This window comes from Hypanus sabinus, chromosome 5 (genome assembly GCF_030144855.1).
Source record: "Hypanus sabinus isolate sHypSab1 chromosome 5, sHypSab1.hap1, whole genome shotgun sequence".
Lineage (NCBI taxonomy): Eukaryota > Metazoa > Chordata > Chondrichthyes > Myliobatiformes > Dasyatidae > Hypanus > Hypanus sabinus.
In genome coordinates, this window is record NC_082710.1 from 182,180,669 (window position 1) to 182,201,447 (window position 20,779).

At 46.2% G+C, this 20,779-nt stretch overlaps 1 protein-coding gene across 1 annotated transcript in view; it reads left to right on the forward strand.

The window, feature by feature from the left end:
- The window catches only part of LOC132394710 (lysosomal thioesterase PPT2-A-like), a 103,013-nt gene that overhangs the window by 78,975 nt on the left and 3,259 nt on the right, over window positions 1-20,779 (forward strand). The window contains exons 5-7 of the mRNA XM_059971094.1: window positions 527-610; window positions 8,919-9,003; window positions 9,611-9,665. Coding sequence (XP_059827077.1) covers window positions 527-610; window positions 8,919-9,003; window positions 9,611-9,665 — 224 coding nt within the window. The remainder of the gene's footprint in view (window positions 1-526; window positions 611-8,918; window positions 9,004-9,610; window positions 9,666-20,779) is intronic.

Below are 20,779 nucleotides of genomic sequence, written 5' to 3' on the forward strand. Positions count from 1 at the left end.
GTCTGTACACTGTGAGTCAGTGTGTAGTGATCTCCCTGTGTCTGTACAGTGTGAGTCAGTGTGTAGTGATCTCCCTGTGTCTGTACAGTGTGAGTCAGTGTGTAGTGATCTCCCTGTGTCTGTACAGTGTGAGTCAGTGTGTAGTGATCACCCTGTGTCTGTACAGTGTGAGTCAGTGTGTAGTGATCTCCCTGTGTCTGTACAGTGTGAGTCAGTGTGTAGTGATCACCCTGTGTCTGTACAGTGTGAGTCAGTGTGTAGTGATCACCCTGTGTCTGTACAGTGTGAGTCAGTGTGTAGTGATCTCACTGTCTCTGTACAGTGTGCGTCAGTGTGTAGTGATCTCACTGTGTCAGTGAGCAGTGTGCGTCAGATTTGCAGTCTCACTGCTTGGGTAGTGTGTGAATCTGTGTTACTGACAACCTCTTAACTGTGTGTAATATCCGAGTGACTGTCCTGCCTGTGGGTGAAGTCACATTGTGATCAGTTGCCTGACGTGTCTCTCTGGTCTCTCTGCCTGTTTTAGACCCTCACCATCACGACATGTACCTCAACTTCAGTAACTACCTGGCTCTCCTCAACAACGAGACAAAGAACCCCAATGCCACAGGTAACTGCAGTCTTGCGCACCCTCCTGGGACCCAGCGTGGGCAGACTATACACACTGTCCAGACTGTCCTGTCTCTCACACACACACACACACACACACACACACACACATACACACACACACACACACACACACACACACACACACACACACACACACACACACACACACACACACACACACAGATACACATGCGCACACGCACACACACAAACACACAGACATACACATTCAAACACACACACACACATACGTGTACACATACCTGTAGGAGCAAGCTGAAAGATCATGCAATCATGCAGAAGGTGTGTAAGAATAGCAGGTGTCCTATTAAAACTGGCGCGCACCAGGAAACTAAAACTTATTGACCTGTACATGAACTTAATTCATCTTTTGAAGATTTTAGAGATTAGCGTCACATTTACATCAACACTTTGATGCAGTAAGTGCTTCATTTGCTTAAATGACAAGCAAGGTCTGAGGATTGTGCAGCCTGCAAGTGTCATTATACTTCTCAGCACCAACATAGCATACCCACAACTTACCAAACTTACCTGTTCATCTTTGGAATGTGGGAGGAGATGGGAACCCAGAGGAAACCCACACGATCACGGAGTAAAGCTGCATACCCCTTCCGGACAGCGGCAGGAATCGACACTGGTCGCCAAAATGTGAATGTGCTGCATTCTCAGTTGTCAATGATTACACAGAGACAGGGAAAACAGGTTTTCAAGATTCAGGGTTGTTTAAAGTCATTTCTAGTACACACGTATAAATGAAGTAATTGTTACTCTGGATAGGATGCAACACAAAAAAAAATCAATAAGATAAAGAGGAGATATTGGACTGCTTGAAAATGATGCTGGAGGTGGTAATGGGGAACAAGGGAATGGTAGAAAAACTGAAGAAGTATTTTGCAGCAGTCTTTACTGTGGAAGACACTAGCAGTATGCCAGAAGTTCAAGTGAGTCAAGGGGCAGTCACTATTACAAGGGAGAAGGTGCTTGGGAATCTGAAAGGTCTGAAGGTAGGTTGAACCAGACAGTCTACACTCCAGCTTTCTGAAAGAGATAGCTGAAGAGATTATTGAGTATTAGTAATGATCTTTCAAGAATCACTAGATTCTGGCATGGTTCTTGAGAACCGAAAAATTTCAAATGTCATTCCATTGTTTGAGAAGGGAGGGAGGCAGAACACAGGGCCTGACCCCCGTGGTTGGGAAGATGTTGGAATCGATTGTCAAGCATGTGGTTTTGGTGTACTTGGAGGCACAAGATAAAATAGGCCGTAGTCAGCATGGTTTCCTTAAGGGAAAATCAGGTGTGAGAAAAATGTTCAAATTCTTTGAGGACATATGGTTGCAAGAAAAAGTTTGTGAACCCTTTGAAATTACCTGGTTTTCTGCATTAATTATTCTTAAAATGTCATCTGATCTTCATGTAAGTCACAATAATAGACAAAGACAATGTGCCTAAACTCGTAAGACACAAACAGTTGTACTTCATCTCAGCACTACTGAGCACACCATTTAAACAGCGTGATCCTCGGGGGTAACGCCTTCTACAAAAGCTATTTGGAGTCAGGTGTTCCAATCGATGAGATGAGGTTGGTCAATATGACGTTGTGGGCATCACTGAGTCGTGGCTGAAAGAAGGCCACAGTTGGGAGCTGAGCATCAAAGGATGTAGTTTGTATCAATAGGACAGGCAGGAAGACATAGGTGATGGTGTGGCTCTGCTGGTAAGAGATCTTCAAAAAGACGTAACATAGGGTCAGAGAATGTCAAATCTCTATCTGGAGTTACAAAATTGCAATGGTAAAAAAAATTATGGGAATCATATGTAGTCCTCCAAATAGTAGCCAAGATGTAGGGTAGAGATTGCAAAGGGAGCTGGAAAGGGCATGTAATAGGGTAGTGACACAATTGTAACGGGGGACTAAGATGCAAGGGGATTGGGAAGATCGGTTGATGCCAGATCACGAGAGGGAATTTGTTGAATGCCTATGGGATGGCTTTTTAGAGCAACTTGTGCTTGAGCCTACTCAGAGAAAGGCTATCTTAAGTTGGGTGATGTGAAATAATCCACATCTTATTAGGGAGCTTAACATAAAGGAACCCTTAGGAGGCAGTGATCGTAGTATGATTGAATTCATACAGCAATTTGAGAGGGGGAAGCCTAGGTCAGATGTATCAGTATCTCAATAGAACAAAGGAATTATAGAGGCATGAGAGAAGAACTTGCCCAGGTGGATTGGAGGAAGATACTGGCAGGGATGATGGCAGAGCAGAGATGGCTGAAGTTTCTGGAAATAGTTCACAAAGCGCAGGATAGATATAGACAATAGACAATAGACAATAGGTGCAGAAGTAGACCATTCGGCCCCTCGAGTCTGCACCGCCATTCTGAGATCATGGCTGATCATTCACTATCAATACCCAGTCCCTGCCTTGTCCCATATCCCTTGATTCCCCTATCCATCAGTTATCTATCTAGCTCCTTCTTGAAAGCATGTCCCACATGCTGGATATGGATTATTACACAACACCCAACTTAAGATAGCCTTTCTCTGAGTAGGCTCAAGCACAAGCTGCTCTAAAAAGCCATCCCATAGGCATTCAACAAATTCCCTCTCATGATCTGGCATCAACCGATCTTCCCAATCCCCTTGCATCTTAGTCCCCCGTTACAATTGTGGCACTATCCTACTACATGCCCTTTCCAGCTCCCTTTGAAAGATATGTCCCACTTCTGAAATGGCGGGGGTAGGCAACCATGGCTGACAAGGAAAGTTAAGGACTGCATAAATGCCAAGGAAAGGGCATATAAGGTAGTAAAAGTGAGTGAGTGGGAAGCCAGATGATTGGGAAGCTTTTAAAATCCAACAAAAAGCATAAGAGGGGAAAAGATGAAGTATGTAGGCAACCTAGCTAATAATATAAAACAGGATGTCAACAGTTTTTCAGTTATATAACGAGTAAATGGGAGGTGAGATTTGATATTGGACCACTGGAAAATGATGCTGGCGAGGTAGTAATGGTGGACAAGGAAATGCCAGATGAACTTAATGGATACTTCACATCTGTCTTCACTGTGGAAGACACGAGCAGTGTATCAGAGGTCTGTGAGTGTCAGGGAGCAGGAGTGAGTGCCATTGCTATTACAATGGAAAAAGTGCTAGGCAAACTCCAAGGTCTTCAGTTCGACAAGTCACCTGGGCCAGACATCCCAGAGTCCTGAAAGAGGTTGCGAAGAGATAGCAAGCAGATAATGCTGAGGCTTTATAAGACACTAGGTTGTACCTTTGGTATTTTCTATAGTTTTGAGCCTCATCTCTCAGAAAGGATGTGTAGTCATTGGAGAGAGTCCAGAGGAGGTTCACAAGGATGATTTCTGGAATAATGGTATGGACATATGAGGAGCGTTTGGCAGCTTTAGGCCTGTTCCCACTGGAATTTAGAAGAATGCGGGGAGGATCTCATTGAAACCTACCGAATGTTGAAAGGACTAGATAAGGTGGATGTGGAGAGGATGTTTCCTCTGGTGGGGGTACCCAGAACCAGAGTGAACAGCCTCAAAACTGAAGGGCAACCTTTAGAGCAGAGGTAAGGAGGAATGTTTTTAGACAGAGAGTAGTCCAGCTGTGGAATGCTCTGCCACAGACCGTGGTTGAGGCCAAATCCACGGCTACACTTAAGGCGGAAGTTGGTAGTTTCCTGATCGGTTAGGGCATCAAAAGATATCTCGAGTATGGGGTAAGAAGGATCCAGGATCAGCAGACTTGATGGGCTGAATGGCCTAATTCTGCTCCTATGTCTTATGGTCACAGTAAGAGAAATTGTCTACAAATGGAGGATGTTGTTGCTACTCTCCCTAGGAGGGGTGTCCTGTAAGAGCACAACGTGCAATGCTGAAGGAGGTGAAAAAGATTGCAAGGGTAACAGCAAAAGACCTGCAGAAATCTCTAAAACTTGCTAAAGTCTCTGTTCATGTGTCCACTATTAGGAAAATACTGAACAAGAAGGGTGTTTGTGAAAGGAAGCAAGGAGGAAGCCACTGCTCTTCAAAAAACAACATTGCTGCACGTCTCATTACAAAAGACCACCTGGATGTTCCACAATGTTTCTGGGTCAATGTTCTGTGGACAGATGAGACAAAAGCTGAACATTTTGGCAGAAATGCACATTGCTTTGTTTGGAGGAAGAAGGGTACTGCACAGCAACCCCAAAACCTCATCCCAACTCTTTTGGGGCTGTTTTGCTGCATCAGGGCCTGGACAGTTCACAGTCATGAGTGAACAATAGATTCAAAACCGTATCAAGACACTTTACAGAAGAATGTCAGGGTAGCAGTCCCTCACCTGAAGCTTAATAGAAGTTGGATGATTCCAGAAGAAAATGTTTAGAAACACAAGAGTCAATCAACAACAGGATGGTTTAAAAAGAACAAAATTTGTGTTTTGGAATGGCCGAGTCAGAGTGCAGACCTTAAAAGTTTCAAATGTTCATTTATGCAAATACAACTCTGAAATTTGTCTTCTCCAGATAGCCATGAAACAAAGAAAGAACATAAAGTCATTCAAAGAGAAACATAAAACACGGTGCATCGCTCCCCCCACTCCGTATCCCAATCATTAACCCCCACCTCCCCTCACACAAAATGGAGCAGGAACCCTGACCCCCAAAAAATAACCCCACTCCCACACGAAAAAAACAAAAGAACACAACACAACATCGACCCATAAACATGCTTACCTCGCACAACTAAACAAAAAAGAATGGGTGATTTTAAAAAAAAACACAGAACATAAAAACCATAAGTTTGAAAATGTCCGCGGTCTGATTCAATAATGCAGAACCAGGATACCATCCTACAATATCAGCAACGTTCGTTGAAAGAGAGGGACACCACACTAGGCCGAAAGGCCTACCCGCCTGCCACGGCGAGCCACACTGCGATGGGCTGCTCACAGGTTGCTTCTCCGTCAGCAAACAAAAGTTAAGTAGTCGGTGCTGAACTCTCACCTCTCGCCAGCATTTGCCTCGATGTGGCAATCTTCGTCGATGCTTTACCCAGCTTGTGGAAGCTTTTCAGAGGCGGCAAACTGTTGGGGATCGTTCGAGTGATCCAAACTATAAATCGCAGGTTCAGTCAGTCCCAGAAATACAATTGAAGTAAAAAACAGACGTTAAAAAGAAGACATTTTTGTGAACTATCTGGAAGACGGTGACTGAGAGAGCATTGTACACTGGCACCATCACTGCTATCTTCAAAGGTTCACAGACTTTTTCCAGCCTGGACTGTGAATGATTAAACAATGTTCAACAAAGACATGAAAAGTACAATTGTTTGTGTGTTCACAGATTAGGCAGATTGTGTTTGTCTATTATTGTGTCTTAGATGAAGACCAGATCACATTTTGTAAGAGTTAATGCAGAAAACTAGTTAACTGCAGATTTCACAAACTTTTTCTTCCAAGCAGGATTGATGAAGGGGAATTGGTGGACGTACTTAGATTTACAGAGGACAAGGGGCTCTGTGTGAAGCTACTTAGCGAGATAAGACCCCATGGAAAGACGCTAGCATGGATGGACCATTGACTGATGGGCAGGAGGCAAAGAGTGGGAATAAAGGGAGCCTTTCCTGGTTGGCTGCCAGTGACTAGTGGTGTTCTGTAGGGGTCGTTGTTGGGACCACTTCTTTTATGATATATGTCAGCGACTTGGACGACAGAATTGATGACTTCGGCAAAGTTTGCAGACAATACGAAGACTGGTGGTGGAGCAGTGTATTTTGAGGAACTGGAGAGGCTGCAAAAGGACATAGACAGATTAGGATAATGGGCAAAGCAGTGGCAGATGGAATATAGTGTCAGGTCATCACTTTGGTAGAAGGAATAAAGGTGTAGTCTATTTTCTAAACGGAGAAAATTCAGTAAATCTGAGTGCAAGGGGGCTTGGGAGTCCTGGTGCAGGATTCCACGAAGGTTAATTTGTGTCGGTGGTATGGAAGGTAAGCACGAAGTTAGCATTAGTTCTGGGAGGACAAGAAGCAAAAGCAAGGGTGTAATGTTCAGACTTTATGAAGCACTGCTCGAGTACTGTGGGCAGTTTTGGACTCTTTTTCTTAGAAAATAAATTCTGAAACTGGAGAGAGTTGAAAGGAAGTTTACAAAATTGATTCTGGGATTGAACAGCTTGTCACATGATGACTCTGGGTCTGTATTCGCTGGAATTCAGAAGAATGAGGGGTGACCTCATTGAGACCTATCAAATGGTGAAAGGCCTCAATAAAATGGACGTGGGGAAGATGCTTCCTTTGGTGGGAGAGCCTGAGACCAGATGACACAACCTCAGAATAGAGGGGATTCCCTGTTAGAACAAAATGCGGAGGAATTTCTTTAGCCAGAGGGGGATGAATTTCTGGAACCCTGTGGAGGCCAAGTCTTTATGTAAATTCAAGGCAGAGGTTGATAGATTCTTGATTGTTCCGGACATGAAGGGATACGGGGGAGAAGGCAGGAGATTCGAGCTGAGAGGAAAATGGGATCAGCCATGATGAAATGGCGGAGCAGACTTGATGGGCCAGACGGCCTAATTCTGCTCATGTTTTATGGACTGCCTGCATGTAGCAAGGATGTAATGCTGAGGCTTTGTAAGGCACTGGTGAGGTGTCACTTGTCACTGTGAGCAGTTTTGGGCAAACCAACGTGCTGACATTGGAGGGGTTTCAGAGGAGGCTCACAGGGATGATTCCGGGAGTGAAAGTCTCAGTGTACGAGGAGCGATTGGTGGCACTGAGCCTTTTTCACTGGGATTTAGAAGGATGTGGGGATCTTTCTGAAACCTATCGAATGCTCGAAGAGTGGATGTGGACGGGATGTTTCCGAGGCAGGGGAGTCTAAGGCCAGACGGCGGAGCCTCAGAATCGAGGGACGTCCATCTAGAATGGAGGTGAAGAGGAAGTTCTTCAGGTGAGAGGATGGTGAATCTGTGGATCAATCTGGACAAAGGTTGATGTGGAGGCCGGGTCACTGGCTTTATGAAAGCTGAGGATGGAAGATTCTTGATTAGTCAGAGCAGGAAAGGAGGTCGGCAAGTGGGCTGAGAGGGAAAATGCATCAGCCACGATGAAATGGAGGAGCAGATGCAATGGGCTGAATGGCCTAATTCTGGTTCTGTGTCTTATGGACTTGCAGACTAAATTGATTATTGACACATCTAAATGGGTTAATGGTAAATCCAGTTTTCTATTCCAACAGTGAGTGCACACTGTGACACAGTTAGTGAAACTGCTGTACCTCTGGGTTCTGTTTGAAGTTCCCGGTCACCAGCTGCACGCAATCCACAACCTGTTCATTAGTTATTGCCCATCGCTATTCTTTCCCCTCCGACACGCACCCCACCCCACCCCACCCAGCACTGTTAGAGCCTGGGCCAGGGACTAACCTTGAGGGGAAAAGCGGTGCCTACACACTGAACAGCAAGATCCCACTGATTAATGTGCACCATAACCCCACGCTCCACGTGGTCCCAGACAGGGAGTGGTGTCACATGACCCTAGTGAACAGCAAGATCCCACTGATTAATGTGCACCATAACCCCACGCTCCACGTGGTCCCAGACAGGGAGTGGTGTCACATGACCCTAGTGAACAGCAAGATCCCACTGGTTAATGTGCACCATAACCCCACGCTCCACGTGGTCCCAGACAGGGAGTGGTGTCACATGACCCTAGTGAACAGCAAAATCCCACTGGTTAATGTGCACCATAACCCCACGCTCCACGTGGTCCCAGACAGGGAGTGGTGTCACATGACCCTAGTGAACAGCAAGATCCCACTGGTTAATGTGCACCATAACCCCACGCTCCACGTGGTCCCAGACAGGGAGTGGTGTCACATGACCCTAGTGAACAGCAAGATCCCACTGATTAATGTGCACCATAACCCCACGCTCCACGTGGTCCCAGACAGGGAGTGGTGTCACATGACCCAGTGAACAGCAAGATCCCACTGATTAATGTGCACCATAACCCCACGCTCCACGTGGTCCCAGACAGGGAGTGGTGTCACATGACCCTAGTGAACAGCAAGATCCCACTGGTTAATGTGCACCATAACCCCACGCTCCACGTGGTCCCAGATGGGGAGTGGTGTCACATGACCCTAGTGAACAGCAAGATCCCAGTACACCATTAGCTCACTATCACGCAGACCTGGAGGGGAGCAGGCGACTGCTGTGGGCAGTGACAGACTCAGACCTCACTCTGCCACCCCGGTTGACACTGTTTTGTCCTTTCTCTGCCAGTGTGGAAGAAGAATTTCCTGAAGTTGAAGCAGCTTGTTCTGATTGGTGGGCCGGACGATGGTGTCATCACCCCCTGGCAGTCCAGGTACAGCTGTGTATGGGGGGGGGGGTTTAGTCACTGTGGGGCCACACCTGGGGGAGGGTGGCATACACCTCACCCCTCTGACCCTCAACCTTGAGTCCCTTATCCCGCATTACATCTCCGCCACGTCTCCCCACCCCATCTGTTTTGCTGCCACATTCTTCCCCCATCTCTCAGCCACGTCTCCCCCCCACTGTCTCTCAGCCATGTTTCCCCATGTCTCCCCCAACCCCCGTCCCTGCCCCACATCCATTACTCAGCCCAGACTCCCATCATCCGCCACATCTCCTGTCTGTCGGCCACATCTCCCACCATCTCTCAGCTGTCCAACCCCCATCTCTCCGCCACGTCTACCACCTCCATCTCACCACTGTGATCCCCATCACTCTGCCACATCACCCCAGCACGTCCCCCCCACTCTCGCTCGGCCACATCTCCCCGCCGTCTCTCCGCCACTGTCTATCGGCCACGTCTCTCCAATTTACTCAACCCTTTCTCTCACCCATCCCCCTCTCTCCTCCACCCCTCTCCCTGGTCTCCTTATCCACCCTGGTGCTGTTGCCGGCCAATCACTCTCTCTGACCCCACCCTTCCCACTTTCCTTTTCCAGTCACTTTGGATTTTATAACGAGAACGAGACGGTGGTGGAGATGAAGAATCAGTTGGTGAGTTTGTGGGTCACTGTGGTGGGAGGGCTGGTGAGGTTAATCCTGGGGATCTGCTCCTGGAAAATGCCGGGAGGTTATCTGGATCCCACTCAGAGTCGACGCCCACTTCCTTCGTAACACAGGGGATTGTTTACTTACCCCACCGCACCCCATTATTTATCATCGTCGTTTTCCTCACTCAACCATTTAACTTCTTTTTGTAATTTATTTTTTATTGAAGTTCATCATCAAACAAACATTTCCATAAGATGTATTTCAGACATTGTACTCGTACACATCAGACATCACAAATCTCCACAAAGTATTTATCTGAGGTATACACTTATAGAAAAGAGCGGAAAGAAAAAACAAGCAGAAGGAAAGAACTATGTACAAGTAGGGAGTGATCTTTTTTAAAAAAAATATTAATTGATTTGTGAGAATAAAATCAGGCCTATGAGACATTATGTAGTTAAACCATTTCCCCCCAGTATGAATCAAATTGTTCCAGCTTATGATTAACAGATGCTGATATCTTCTCCATTTTGTAAATGTCCATTATAATTTCCATCCATGCATTTAAAGTTGGGCTCTCCTGTGATAACCATTTCCTAGTAAGAGTCTTTTTACCAGCCACCAACAGTATATTCATTAAATATTTATCTCTTTTCAACCATTCTTGAGGTATATATCCAAAATATATGGTCTTACTCTCTAAGGGTATTTCACATTTAAAGATGTTTTGTAGGGCATTGTGTATCCCCCTCCAATATTTTTTGATAACAGGGCAGTCCCAAAAAATATGATAATGATTTGCATTTTGATTTCCACAATTTCTCCAGCAAACAGGGAGGTTACTATCATAATGGGATTTCTGAGAGGGTGTAATAAAATATCTTATCAAGTTTTTCCATCCAAACTCCCTCCATTTCTGTGAACTGGTACACTTCCATTGATAACCTCCATATTGCTGTCCATTCTTCCTCAGATATAATTATCCCTCCTTCCTTCTCCCGTTTGGTTTTAATGTATGAAGTCAAATGTGTTATAAGATTTGACAACCCCTTACACATGCTTGAAATGATTCTACTACTATTATCTGAATTATATGCTTTTCTAAAGAGCTTTTTTACTTCCCTTGGTTACATTTTTAAGTGTCTTATTAACATATTGTCACATCTGTAAATACCGATTTAAAAATCTTGTTTTTCTAGTAAGTGTTTCTCTTTAAGCATTTCAAAACTGAACAGTGTTCCTTTTTTCATTATGTTGCAAAGAACTGTTATTCCTTCAGCTGTCCAGTCCTTAAATCTAGCATCCAATTTATTTGGTGTAAAATCCGAGTCATATGCACACCATTTAAGAATTGCAATATCTCCCTCTAGATTATATTCTTTTATAGTAGTTTTCCATATTTTAAGAGTCAACTTCACTCATGGGTTATCAATAGTATTTATGTACCTTTGCAGGTTGTTATCAGCCAAAATTGTTTGTATGGGGATGGGAAGTACCCGCTCCTCAATGTTTTTCCATTGAGAGTCATATGACGGGTTGCACCAATATATCACAGCTCTCAACTGTGCTGCAAAATAATAATCTCTAAGAGAAGGTAGGCCCCATCCCTCGCTTTTCCTTTGCTAACTGCAAAGTTTTGAGACGAACTCTAGGCCTTTTACCCTGCCAAATATAGCGTGATAGCATCTTGTTCCATTCATTGAATTGATTTTGATTAATCTCTATTGGTAGGGTCTGAAAGAGATATAACAGTCTGGGCAGTATATTCATTTTAATAGACTCAATCCCTGAACTGAGACTGAGAAAAGGAATCAGGTTCCATCTTGCCATATCTTCCTTAATTTGTTTATATAAAGGCTGATAATTACATTCTGATAATTTTGCCAAATCTTTTGGCATAATGACGCCCAAATATTTGTAAGACTCTGTGTGCCATGCCCAGGGATATCTACTTTCAATTTCTCTTGATGGGCTTTAGTAATATGAAAGTAATTGGGTTTTATCTATGTTGATATTGTATCCCGATAATTTACCATATTGTTCAAAGGATTTCATCAATTTAGGTAAAGAGTATCTTGGTTGCCCTAGATAGATCAAAATGTCATCCGCATAACAAGCCAATTTATGCTCTGTCCCTTTAATAGTAATTCCCCTGATATCTTCATTGTGTCTGATGTATTGAGCTAATGGTTCCAGATATAATGCGAAGAGTAGCAGAGACCATGCAAGACCCTGTCTCGTGCCCCTTTCAAGGATAAGACTATTTGATAGATATCCATTGACCTTAATCTTAGCAGTAGGATTGTCATATAGTGTCTGTATAGTTTTAATAATTGTGTCTTGGAAACCAAATCTATGGAAAACTCTGTAAAGAAAATTCCAAATAACCGGATCAAATGCCTTTTCAGTGTCCACGCTTATCACTATTGCTTCGATTTTATTTTTTTGTATATGATCCATAATGTGAAATGTCCTTCGTACATTGTCTTGTGTGTGGCGTTGTTGTATAAAACCTGTCGGATCGTTATGTATCAGTATGGGTAGAAACTCCTCTAATTGTTTGGTCATGATGGAAGTAGATAATCTATAATCTACATCAAGAACAGATATTGGTCTAAATGACTCGCATTCCATTTTATCCTCGCCTCCTTTCGGTATAGCTGAGATTATCGCCTCCTTCCAACTGGGTGGCATTTGTGCCTTTTCTAGAGCCCAGTTCAGTGTGGGGAGTAAAACAGGAATTAACTCATTTTTAAATTCTTTGTACCACTCTACCGTATACCCATCCTGATCCTGGTGACTTGCTTAATTTAGGCCTACTAATTGCAGCTTTTAATTCAACTTCAGTTATGTCAGCAGTCATCCTTCTATTTTGTTCTTCGCTTAAAGTGGGTAACTCTAGAGAATTCAGGAAGGTGTCAATTTGGGTTATGCTTCCCCTGGAACTTTGGAATATAGAGTTTTGTAAAACACTTCAAAAGTGTCTTGAATTTCACTTAGCTTATTTTTTATCATTTTTGTTCTTGGGTCCCTAATTCTATGAATTGTATTTTCTGCTATCTTTTTTTCAGTTTCCACACCAGTATTTTCATAGATTTCGATCCACTTTCATAATGTCTCTGTTTCAGAAACATTAAATTTTTCCTGATTTATTGCATAGCCAAACAATTAATTTCATTCCTAATTCTTTTAATTTCCCCTAATATCCTGAGCCAAATTCAATTTGTGTTTAACCCTTTAACTGTCATCTCTGCTGCCCCTCCCTCCCCTCCTCCCCTTGACTTGGATCCAAGTCTCTACTCCGTGCAGCACCACATGGCCAGGAGAACCACACTGGGGAGGAGGTATTCCCCTCCATCGTCCCCCACAGTTCATTCCCCTCCGTCGTCCCCCACAGTCCATTCCCCTCCATCGTCCCCCACAGTTCATTCCCCTCCATCGTCCCCCCCAGTCTAATCCCCTCCATCGTCCCCCACAGGCCATTCCCCTCCATCGTCCCCCACAGTTCATTCCCCTCCATCGTCCCCCACAGTTCATTCCCCTCCATCATCCCCCACAGGCCATTCCCCTCCATCATCCCCCACAGGCCATTCCCCTCCATCATCCCCCACAGGCCATTCCCCTCCATCGTCCCCCACAGGCCATTCCCCTCCATCGTCCCCCACAGTTCATTCCCCTCCATCGTCCCCCACAGTTCATTCCCCTCCATCGTCCCCCACAGTCTATTCCCCTCCAACGTCCCCCACAGGCTATTCCCCTCCATCGTCCCCCACAGTTCATTCCCCTCCATCGTCCCCCACAGTCTATTCCCCTCCATCGTCCCCCACAGGCTATTCCCCTCCATCGTCCCCCACAGGCCATTCCCCTCCATCGTCCCCCACAGTTCATTCCCCTCCATCGTCCCCCACAGTCCATTCCCCTCCATCGTCCCCAACAGTTCATTCCCCTCCATCGTCCCCCACAGTCCATTCCCCTCCATCGTCCCCCACAGTCCATTCCCCTCCATCGTCCCCCACAGTCCATTCCCCTCCATCGTCCCCCACAGTCCATTCCCCTCCATCGTCCCCCACAGTTCATTCCCCTCCATCGTCCCCCACAGTTCATTCCTCTCCATCGTCCCCCACAGGCCATTCCCCTCCATCGTCCCCCACAGTTCATTCCCCTCCATCGTCCCCCACAGGCTATTCCCCTCCATCGTCCCCCACAGTTCATTCCCCTCCATCGTCCCCCACAGTCCATTCCCCTCCATCGTCCCCCACAGTTCATTCCCCTCCATCGTCCCCCACAGTTCATTCCTCTCCATCGTCCCCCACAGGCCATTCCCCTCCATCGTCCCCCACAGTTCATTCCCCTCCATCGTCCCCCACAGGCTATTCCCCTCAATCGTCCCCCACAGGCTATTCCCCTCCATCGTCCCCCACAGGCCATTCCCCTCCATCGTCCCCCACAGTTCATTCCCCTCCATCGTCCCCCACAGGCTATTCCCCTCCATCGTCCCCCCCAGTCTAATCCACTCCATCGTCCCCCACAGGCCATTCTCCCCATCGTCCCCCACAGTCCATTCACTCCATCGTCCCTCCCAGTTCATTCACTCCATCGTCCCCCCCAGTCCATTCCCCCCATCGTCCCCCACGGTCCATTCACTCCATCGTCCCCCACGGTCTATTCCCCTCCATCGTCCCCCACAGGCCATTCCCCTCCATCGTCCCCCACGGTCCATTCACTCCATCGGCCCCCACGGTCTATTCCCCTCCATCGTCCCCCACGGTCCATTCACTCTATTGTCCCCCACAGTCCATTCACTCCATCGTCCCCCACAGTTCATTCCCCTCCATCGTCCCCCACAGGCCATTCACTCCATCGTCCCCCACAGTTCATTCCCCTCCATCGTCCCCCACAGGCCATTCCCCCCATCGTCCCCCACAGTCCATTCCCCTCCATCGTCCCCCACAGTTCATTCCCCCCATCGTCCCCCACAGTCCATTCCCCCCATCGTCCCCCACAATTCATTCACTCCATCGTCCCCCACGGTCCATTCACTCCATCGTCCCCCACAGTTCATTCCCCTCCATCGTCCCCCACAGTCCATTCCCCTCCATCGTCCCCCACAGTTCATTCCCCCCATCGTCCCCCACAGTCCATTCCCCCCATCGTCCCCCACAATTCATTCACTCCATCGTCCCCCACGGTCCATTCACTCCATCGTCCCCCACAGTTCATTCCCCTCCATCGTCCCCCACGGTCCATTCCCCTCCATCGTCCCCCACAGTTCATTCCCCCCATCGTCCCCCACAGTCCATTCCCCTCCATCGTCCCCCACAGTCCATTCCCCTCCATCGTCCCCCACAGTCCATTCCCCTCCATCGTCCCCCACAGTTCATTCCCCTCCATCGTCCCCCACGGTCCATTCACTCCATCGTCCCCCACAGTCCATTCCCCTCCATCGTCCCCCACAGTCCATTCCCCTCCATCGTCCCCCCCAGTTCATTCCCCTCCATCGTCCCCCACAGTCCATTCCCCCCCTGACTCAGAGAGGCCACACTCCGCAGGGGTATTCCAACTGGGCAGCCTCCAACTGATGTCATCAACATCAATTTCTCAAACTTCCAGTATTTTCTCATCGTTTGCTCTTTCCCCTTTTTCCATTCCAATTTTAACTCACCGCTTCTTTCCACTTCTCCAAGAACTCTCCCTGGCGTTCCTCCCTCCCGTTCTCCTCTCTGTCAGATTCCTTCCTCTCCAGCCCTTTGCATTTTCTGCGTCTTCCCCTCTAAAAGCCCAGCCTCACTCTCATTCTGGCTTCTGTCCCCTGCCTCTCCAGCCCTGTTGGAGGGCCTGGCGCTGAAACGTCGACTCTTTATTCCTCTCCATTGATGCTGCTTGCCCTGCTGAGTTCTTCCAGCATCTTGTGTGTGTGCTGGTCTGGGTTTCCAGCATCTTGTGTGTGTGCTGGTCTGGGTTTCCAGCGTCTTGTGTGTGTGCTGGTCTGGGTTTCCAGCGTCTTGTGTGTGTGCTGGTCTGGGTTTCCAGCGTCTTGTGTGTGTGCTGTTCTGGGTTTCCAGCATTTTGTGTGTGTGTTGGTCTGGGTTTCCAGCGTTTTGTGTGTGTGCTGGTCTGGATTTGCAGCGTCTTGTGTGTGTGCTGGTCTGGATTTGCAGCGTCTTGTGTGTGTGCTGGTCTGGGTTTCCAGCGTCTTGTGTGTGTGCTGGTCTGGGTTTCCATCGTCTTGTGTGTGTGCTGGTCTGGGTTTCCAGCGTCTTGTGTGTGTGCTGGTCTGGATTTCCAGCGGCTGCAGAATTGGTCATGTCTGTGAATGCGCTGCACATCGCAGCTTCTTGTCCGAGTGGAAAACATTTGCGAAAAGGCCAAGTTTCCCTTTGTGATGGGCCAGAAGGGCCTGTTCCACACTGTATTGCTAAGTAAAAATAAAACTGTAATCATTTCTCTCTTTACAATTTATGTCAATGATTTAGATGAGGGCATTGAAAACTATATCAGCAAGTTTGCTGACGATACTAAACTGGGTGGCAGTGTGACATGCGAAGAGGACGTTAGGAGAATACAGGGAGACTTGGATAGGCTGAGTGAGTGGGCAGATACTTGGCAGATGTCATTCAATGTGAATAAATGTGACGTTATCCACTTTGGAAGCTGGAACAAGAGGGCAGAGTATTGTCTGAACGGTGTAGAGTTAGGTAAGGGAGAAATGCAAAGAGACCTAGGAGTCCTAGTTCACCAGTCAATGAAGGTGAATGAGCAAGTGCAACAGGCAGTGAAGAGGGCAAATGGAATGTTGGCCTTTGTTACAAGGGGAATTGAATACAAGAGCAAGGATGTTCTTTTGCATTTGTACAGGGCCCTGGTGAGACCACACCTGGAATATTGTGTACAGTTTTGGTCTCCAGGTTTAAGGAAGGACATTCTGGCAATTGAGGAAGTGCAGCGTAGATTCACTAGGTTGATTCCTGGGATGGCAGGGCTGTCTTACACAGAGAGATTGGAGAGATTGGGCTTGTACACGCTGGAATTGAGGAGATTGAGAGGGGATCTGATTGAAACGTTTAAGATAATTAAAGGATTTGATAGGATTGAGGCGGGAAATATGTTCCAGATGTTGGGAGAGTCCAGTACCAGAGGGCATGGATTGAGAATAAGAGGTCAGTTATTTAAAACAGAGTTGAGGAAGAGCTTCTTCTCCCAGAGAGTTGTGGAGGTGTGGAATGCACTGCCTCGGAAGACGGTGGAGGCCAATTCTCTGGATGCTTTCAAGGAGCTGGATAGCTATCTGATGGATAGGGGAATCAAGGGATATGGGAACAAAGCAGGGACTGGGTATTGATAGTGAATGATCAGCCATGATCTCAGAATGGCGGTGCAGACTCGAGGGGCCGAATGGTCTACTTCTGCACCTATTGTCTATTGTCTATTGTCACTTCCCAAGGTTCTGAAACAGCCTAAAACACGAACCCTGTGACCCATTAGCAGTAACTTTAATGCACGGGGAGGGGAGGGGTACGTGTTTTGGGAGCTCCTGCCATTGCTGCTGTGATTATCTCTAGTATTGGCAATGTTCTGATGAAAAGACGAGTTAGGTTCGAAAAACTGAAGAAAATTTGTGCCGGATTTTACAGGACTAGGGTTTTCAAAACACTATATAACATCTGTACCTGTGGCGGACATTTCATACTGATGCACAGTACCGGGGTACGCAAAGGCACATGCGGTGGACGGTGTCATTTTTAACCTTGCTGTTAGGTTCGAACTGGTTCGGCCTCAGGACTGTTCAAATCATTTCAATGACTGCTTCAGAGAGAAAGCCAGGAGCTCAAACACAATATTACTAACGGATATCGAAGAACCATTTAGTGTAAATCACCGCGAGTGAACGACGATGCTGCCGTGGAGCGACATCGCCACCTACAGGCGTTGGATGGAATTTGACGCCGTGCCATTTTAAAGTCGTTCTTCTAAACTGATTCGAGGATTTCGTTTTATTCGTTACCTAATATTTTGTAGCAGCAAAAAACGTCATTAGATTATCTATAAACTAGCTTTATGTTATGGAGACACTTGCTGATGTCGATGAATTGAGCTGGGAACGGGCAGTCGACATCACCGGAATATCGACCACAGAATAGTACAGGCACTTCGGCACCCGGTGTTGTGCCGACCATTTAACGTACTCTAAGATCGGTCTAACCTTTCCCTCCTACATAGTCCTCCATCTTTTCTATCATCCATCTAGGAGTTTCATTAATGCCCCTAATATCGGGGGCATATCTACAGAAAACAGCGCCTCTGGCAAGCACTGAAATTGCACCCCGTCCAAACGTCTGACACCCATCTTTCCGATAACTTTACCATAATATCAACTCAAATGTACAAGTCAAGCTAGTTAATCTTTTAATTAACAAATTATGGCACTACATGAAAATTATAACTGGACCTTCCTTGCTTTCACTGATGCAAATTGGTCTATGATGTGATCACAGTCAGATTTTTCAGTTTCACAGAGTCTGCCTTGACCCATGGAGGGTCTCAAAAAGGAAAGTATGAGTTTTAACTTGCTGAATGATCTCTCACAGCTGGTGATGGTTAGCATGATCTGAATTGCAATGCCAACAGCGTCTTCATACTGAACAGTAAATTCAAGAAGCTCTTCAGGTCTTGATATTTTCATGTTGACCCGCCTTGATAGCAACATTCTGCAATCCAAAATTTCTTCATATAGCTGCTGTCCATCAACATCAGAGCTGTACAATTCGCCCAAATTTTCGCCCTTCTTCTTTAGGTCACTGTCAGCGCTGTAACACAGTCCCTCCACAGCGAGAAGGAACCCAAACTTGGCGTCAGTGTCGTGCAAACAAGCGAACCTTTCGTCCATTTCTCTGTGAAGACAGTCAAGTGTTCCCTTCATGACCCTTTCCATTTCCTCCCTAGCTGTTAACTGAGCGTCTCTCGAGTTCGCATCAGCCATTCGTTTCTTTCGTCTCTGACGTCTTTCAACTTCAATATTCCATTCTTGACAGAGACCGACTCCTTCTTCGAGTGACTCACTGACCAACACTTCTCTTTCATCATAAGAATGATCTCGGAGGACTTTCAAATCCAGGGCAGCATCGTGGAAGTTCATGCTAGGATCCTGCAGCCTCTTTTGAATACGGTCAATGCGAATGAGTACTTTGTTCCAAAATCCTAGCAAAATCAGAAAATCGTAACTCAACATGCATTTGTACAGCTGACTTGCATCACTTCTTGTTTCACTGGTCTCGTTTTCATTGTCTATCATGTCCTGGAGATCATGAAGTATCTCCTCAAGGTACTTGTTGACGGGCTTCACTGCTTCTGTCCTTGCACTCCACCTGGTTTCGGACTCTGACTTAACAACCACAGGCAAGTCGCTTTTGAGTTTTTCCCAGTGCTGTGTTGAATGAAAGATAAACACGTAGAGAGCTTCGATGGTTCCAAAAAACGTGACCATCATTGTATCCTGCTTGGCTGCATGTACACCCACCAAGTTGAGTGAGTGATTGTCGCAATTCACAAACATTGCCAGGTTGTTTCTCTCACTTATTCTTTGATGAACACCACTTCTGTGTCCAGCGTTGTCATAACTCTGTGACCGACAATCTTGTAGCTCCATTTCATCCTTCTCTAGCTGCTTCAAGATGTCTTCAACCAAGCTCTCAGCATCCTTCTGGTTTATCTGGATAAAACCAAGGAAAGACTCTCTAACAGGGACTGTTTTCCTCTCAAAATCAACTTCCACATACCTCACTACTTCTGACATCTGCTCACGGTGTGCCTGATTAGGAGTCAAGTCAAACATGAGACTATAGTTCTTGGCTTTACGAATGCTTCTCAGTAAACTCTGGTGAACAGTGGATGCCATCATGTGGATGAATTCATTCTGGACACCTGGTGAAAGATAAGACGTGGATCCAGGATGACTTTCCCAATGAGTGAGATGTTCTTATATGACAGGGTCAAAGATGGCCAGTAGCTTCAGTAAGCCAAGGAAATTTCCCACATTGGAGTCATCGTTTAGGTGAAGTGACTCCCTTTGTCCTCGCAAAGCCAGGTTCTAAGTCGCAAGGAAATTTATGCAGTGAAGGATTCTCGTCAAGATATCACGCCACTTCTGCTTCTCCTTCTCAATCTGTGACAGAAATACGGCATCAATAACTCCTCTGTTTCCAGGTAATTTCTTTCCACTGGTTGAATCCACTTTCCTGCTCCAATGAGCATTGATGGTCTGACTGGGAATAGAGAAGACAACAGATACAAAATGCAGACTTTTTAGAAGGGGAATAGACCAGCCATGACCGAGTCACCTCCTCACCATGACCATTTTCCAATTTCCTCTTGAACAAAGTTTTGTTCATTGAGTGGTTATTTGTTAATAGGAAAGGCCCTCACTGTTCTGGAAATACTTCGAACCCAGTTTAATTATTTATGTTCTCAACACATCAGGCAGAATTGCTTTTCCAGTATCCTTGTTGAACTTCAGAAGTCCAATATCATGCTGTTCAATCACTTCTGGTATGATGGTTCAAAGCTCTTTGACACCATCCAGTTCACTAGGTTCAGTGTTGTCAGGTTCAATCTCGTCAATAAACTCAACATCACCACCACCACCATCGCCTTCCCCTCCTGTCATGTCCACGTTCTCTGTGGCAGCCTCACTCTTAATCTCATCATACTCAGATTTATCTGGCTTGACTTCCTCCTCGGCTTGTGACACATTTTTACTTGATCCACCTTCAGATTCTAACAAACTTGTAGCAGGTGCAGGCGACTCCATGGAACGTGTCGAACTACTTGTTCCGGGCTTTTCAAAGAAGGGCATGAAGAACTTGCTCAACTTCTTGGCTTCCTCCGCCTCCAACTTTAGTCTCTTCTGTCCTTCAGCTCCATTTTCCTTCTTCTTCGTGAAGAAATGATTCATGGTCTTCTTACGCAATGCTCTGAAATAAGGCCACCCTAGTGCTTCTCACCCATGATAATCAAAGACAGATCATACATCTGAAGAAAATTCTTTTTTCACTATCCGAGGGTGGCTTGTCTGACTTTAATAGAAACTGCTCAGTGGCGCCCCCCCCCCTTCAAGTGACCTG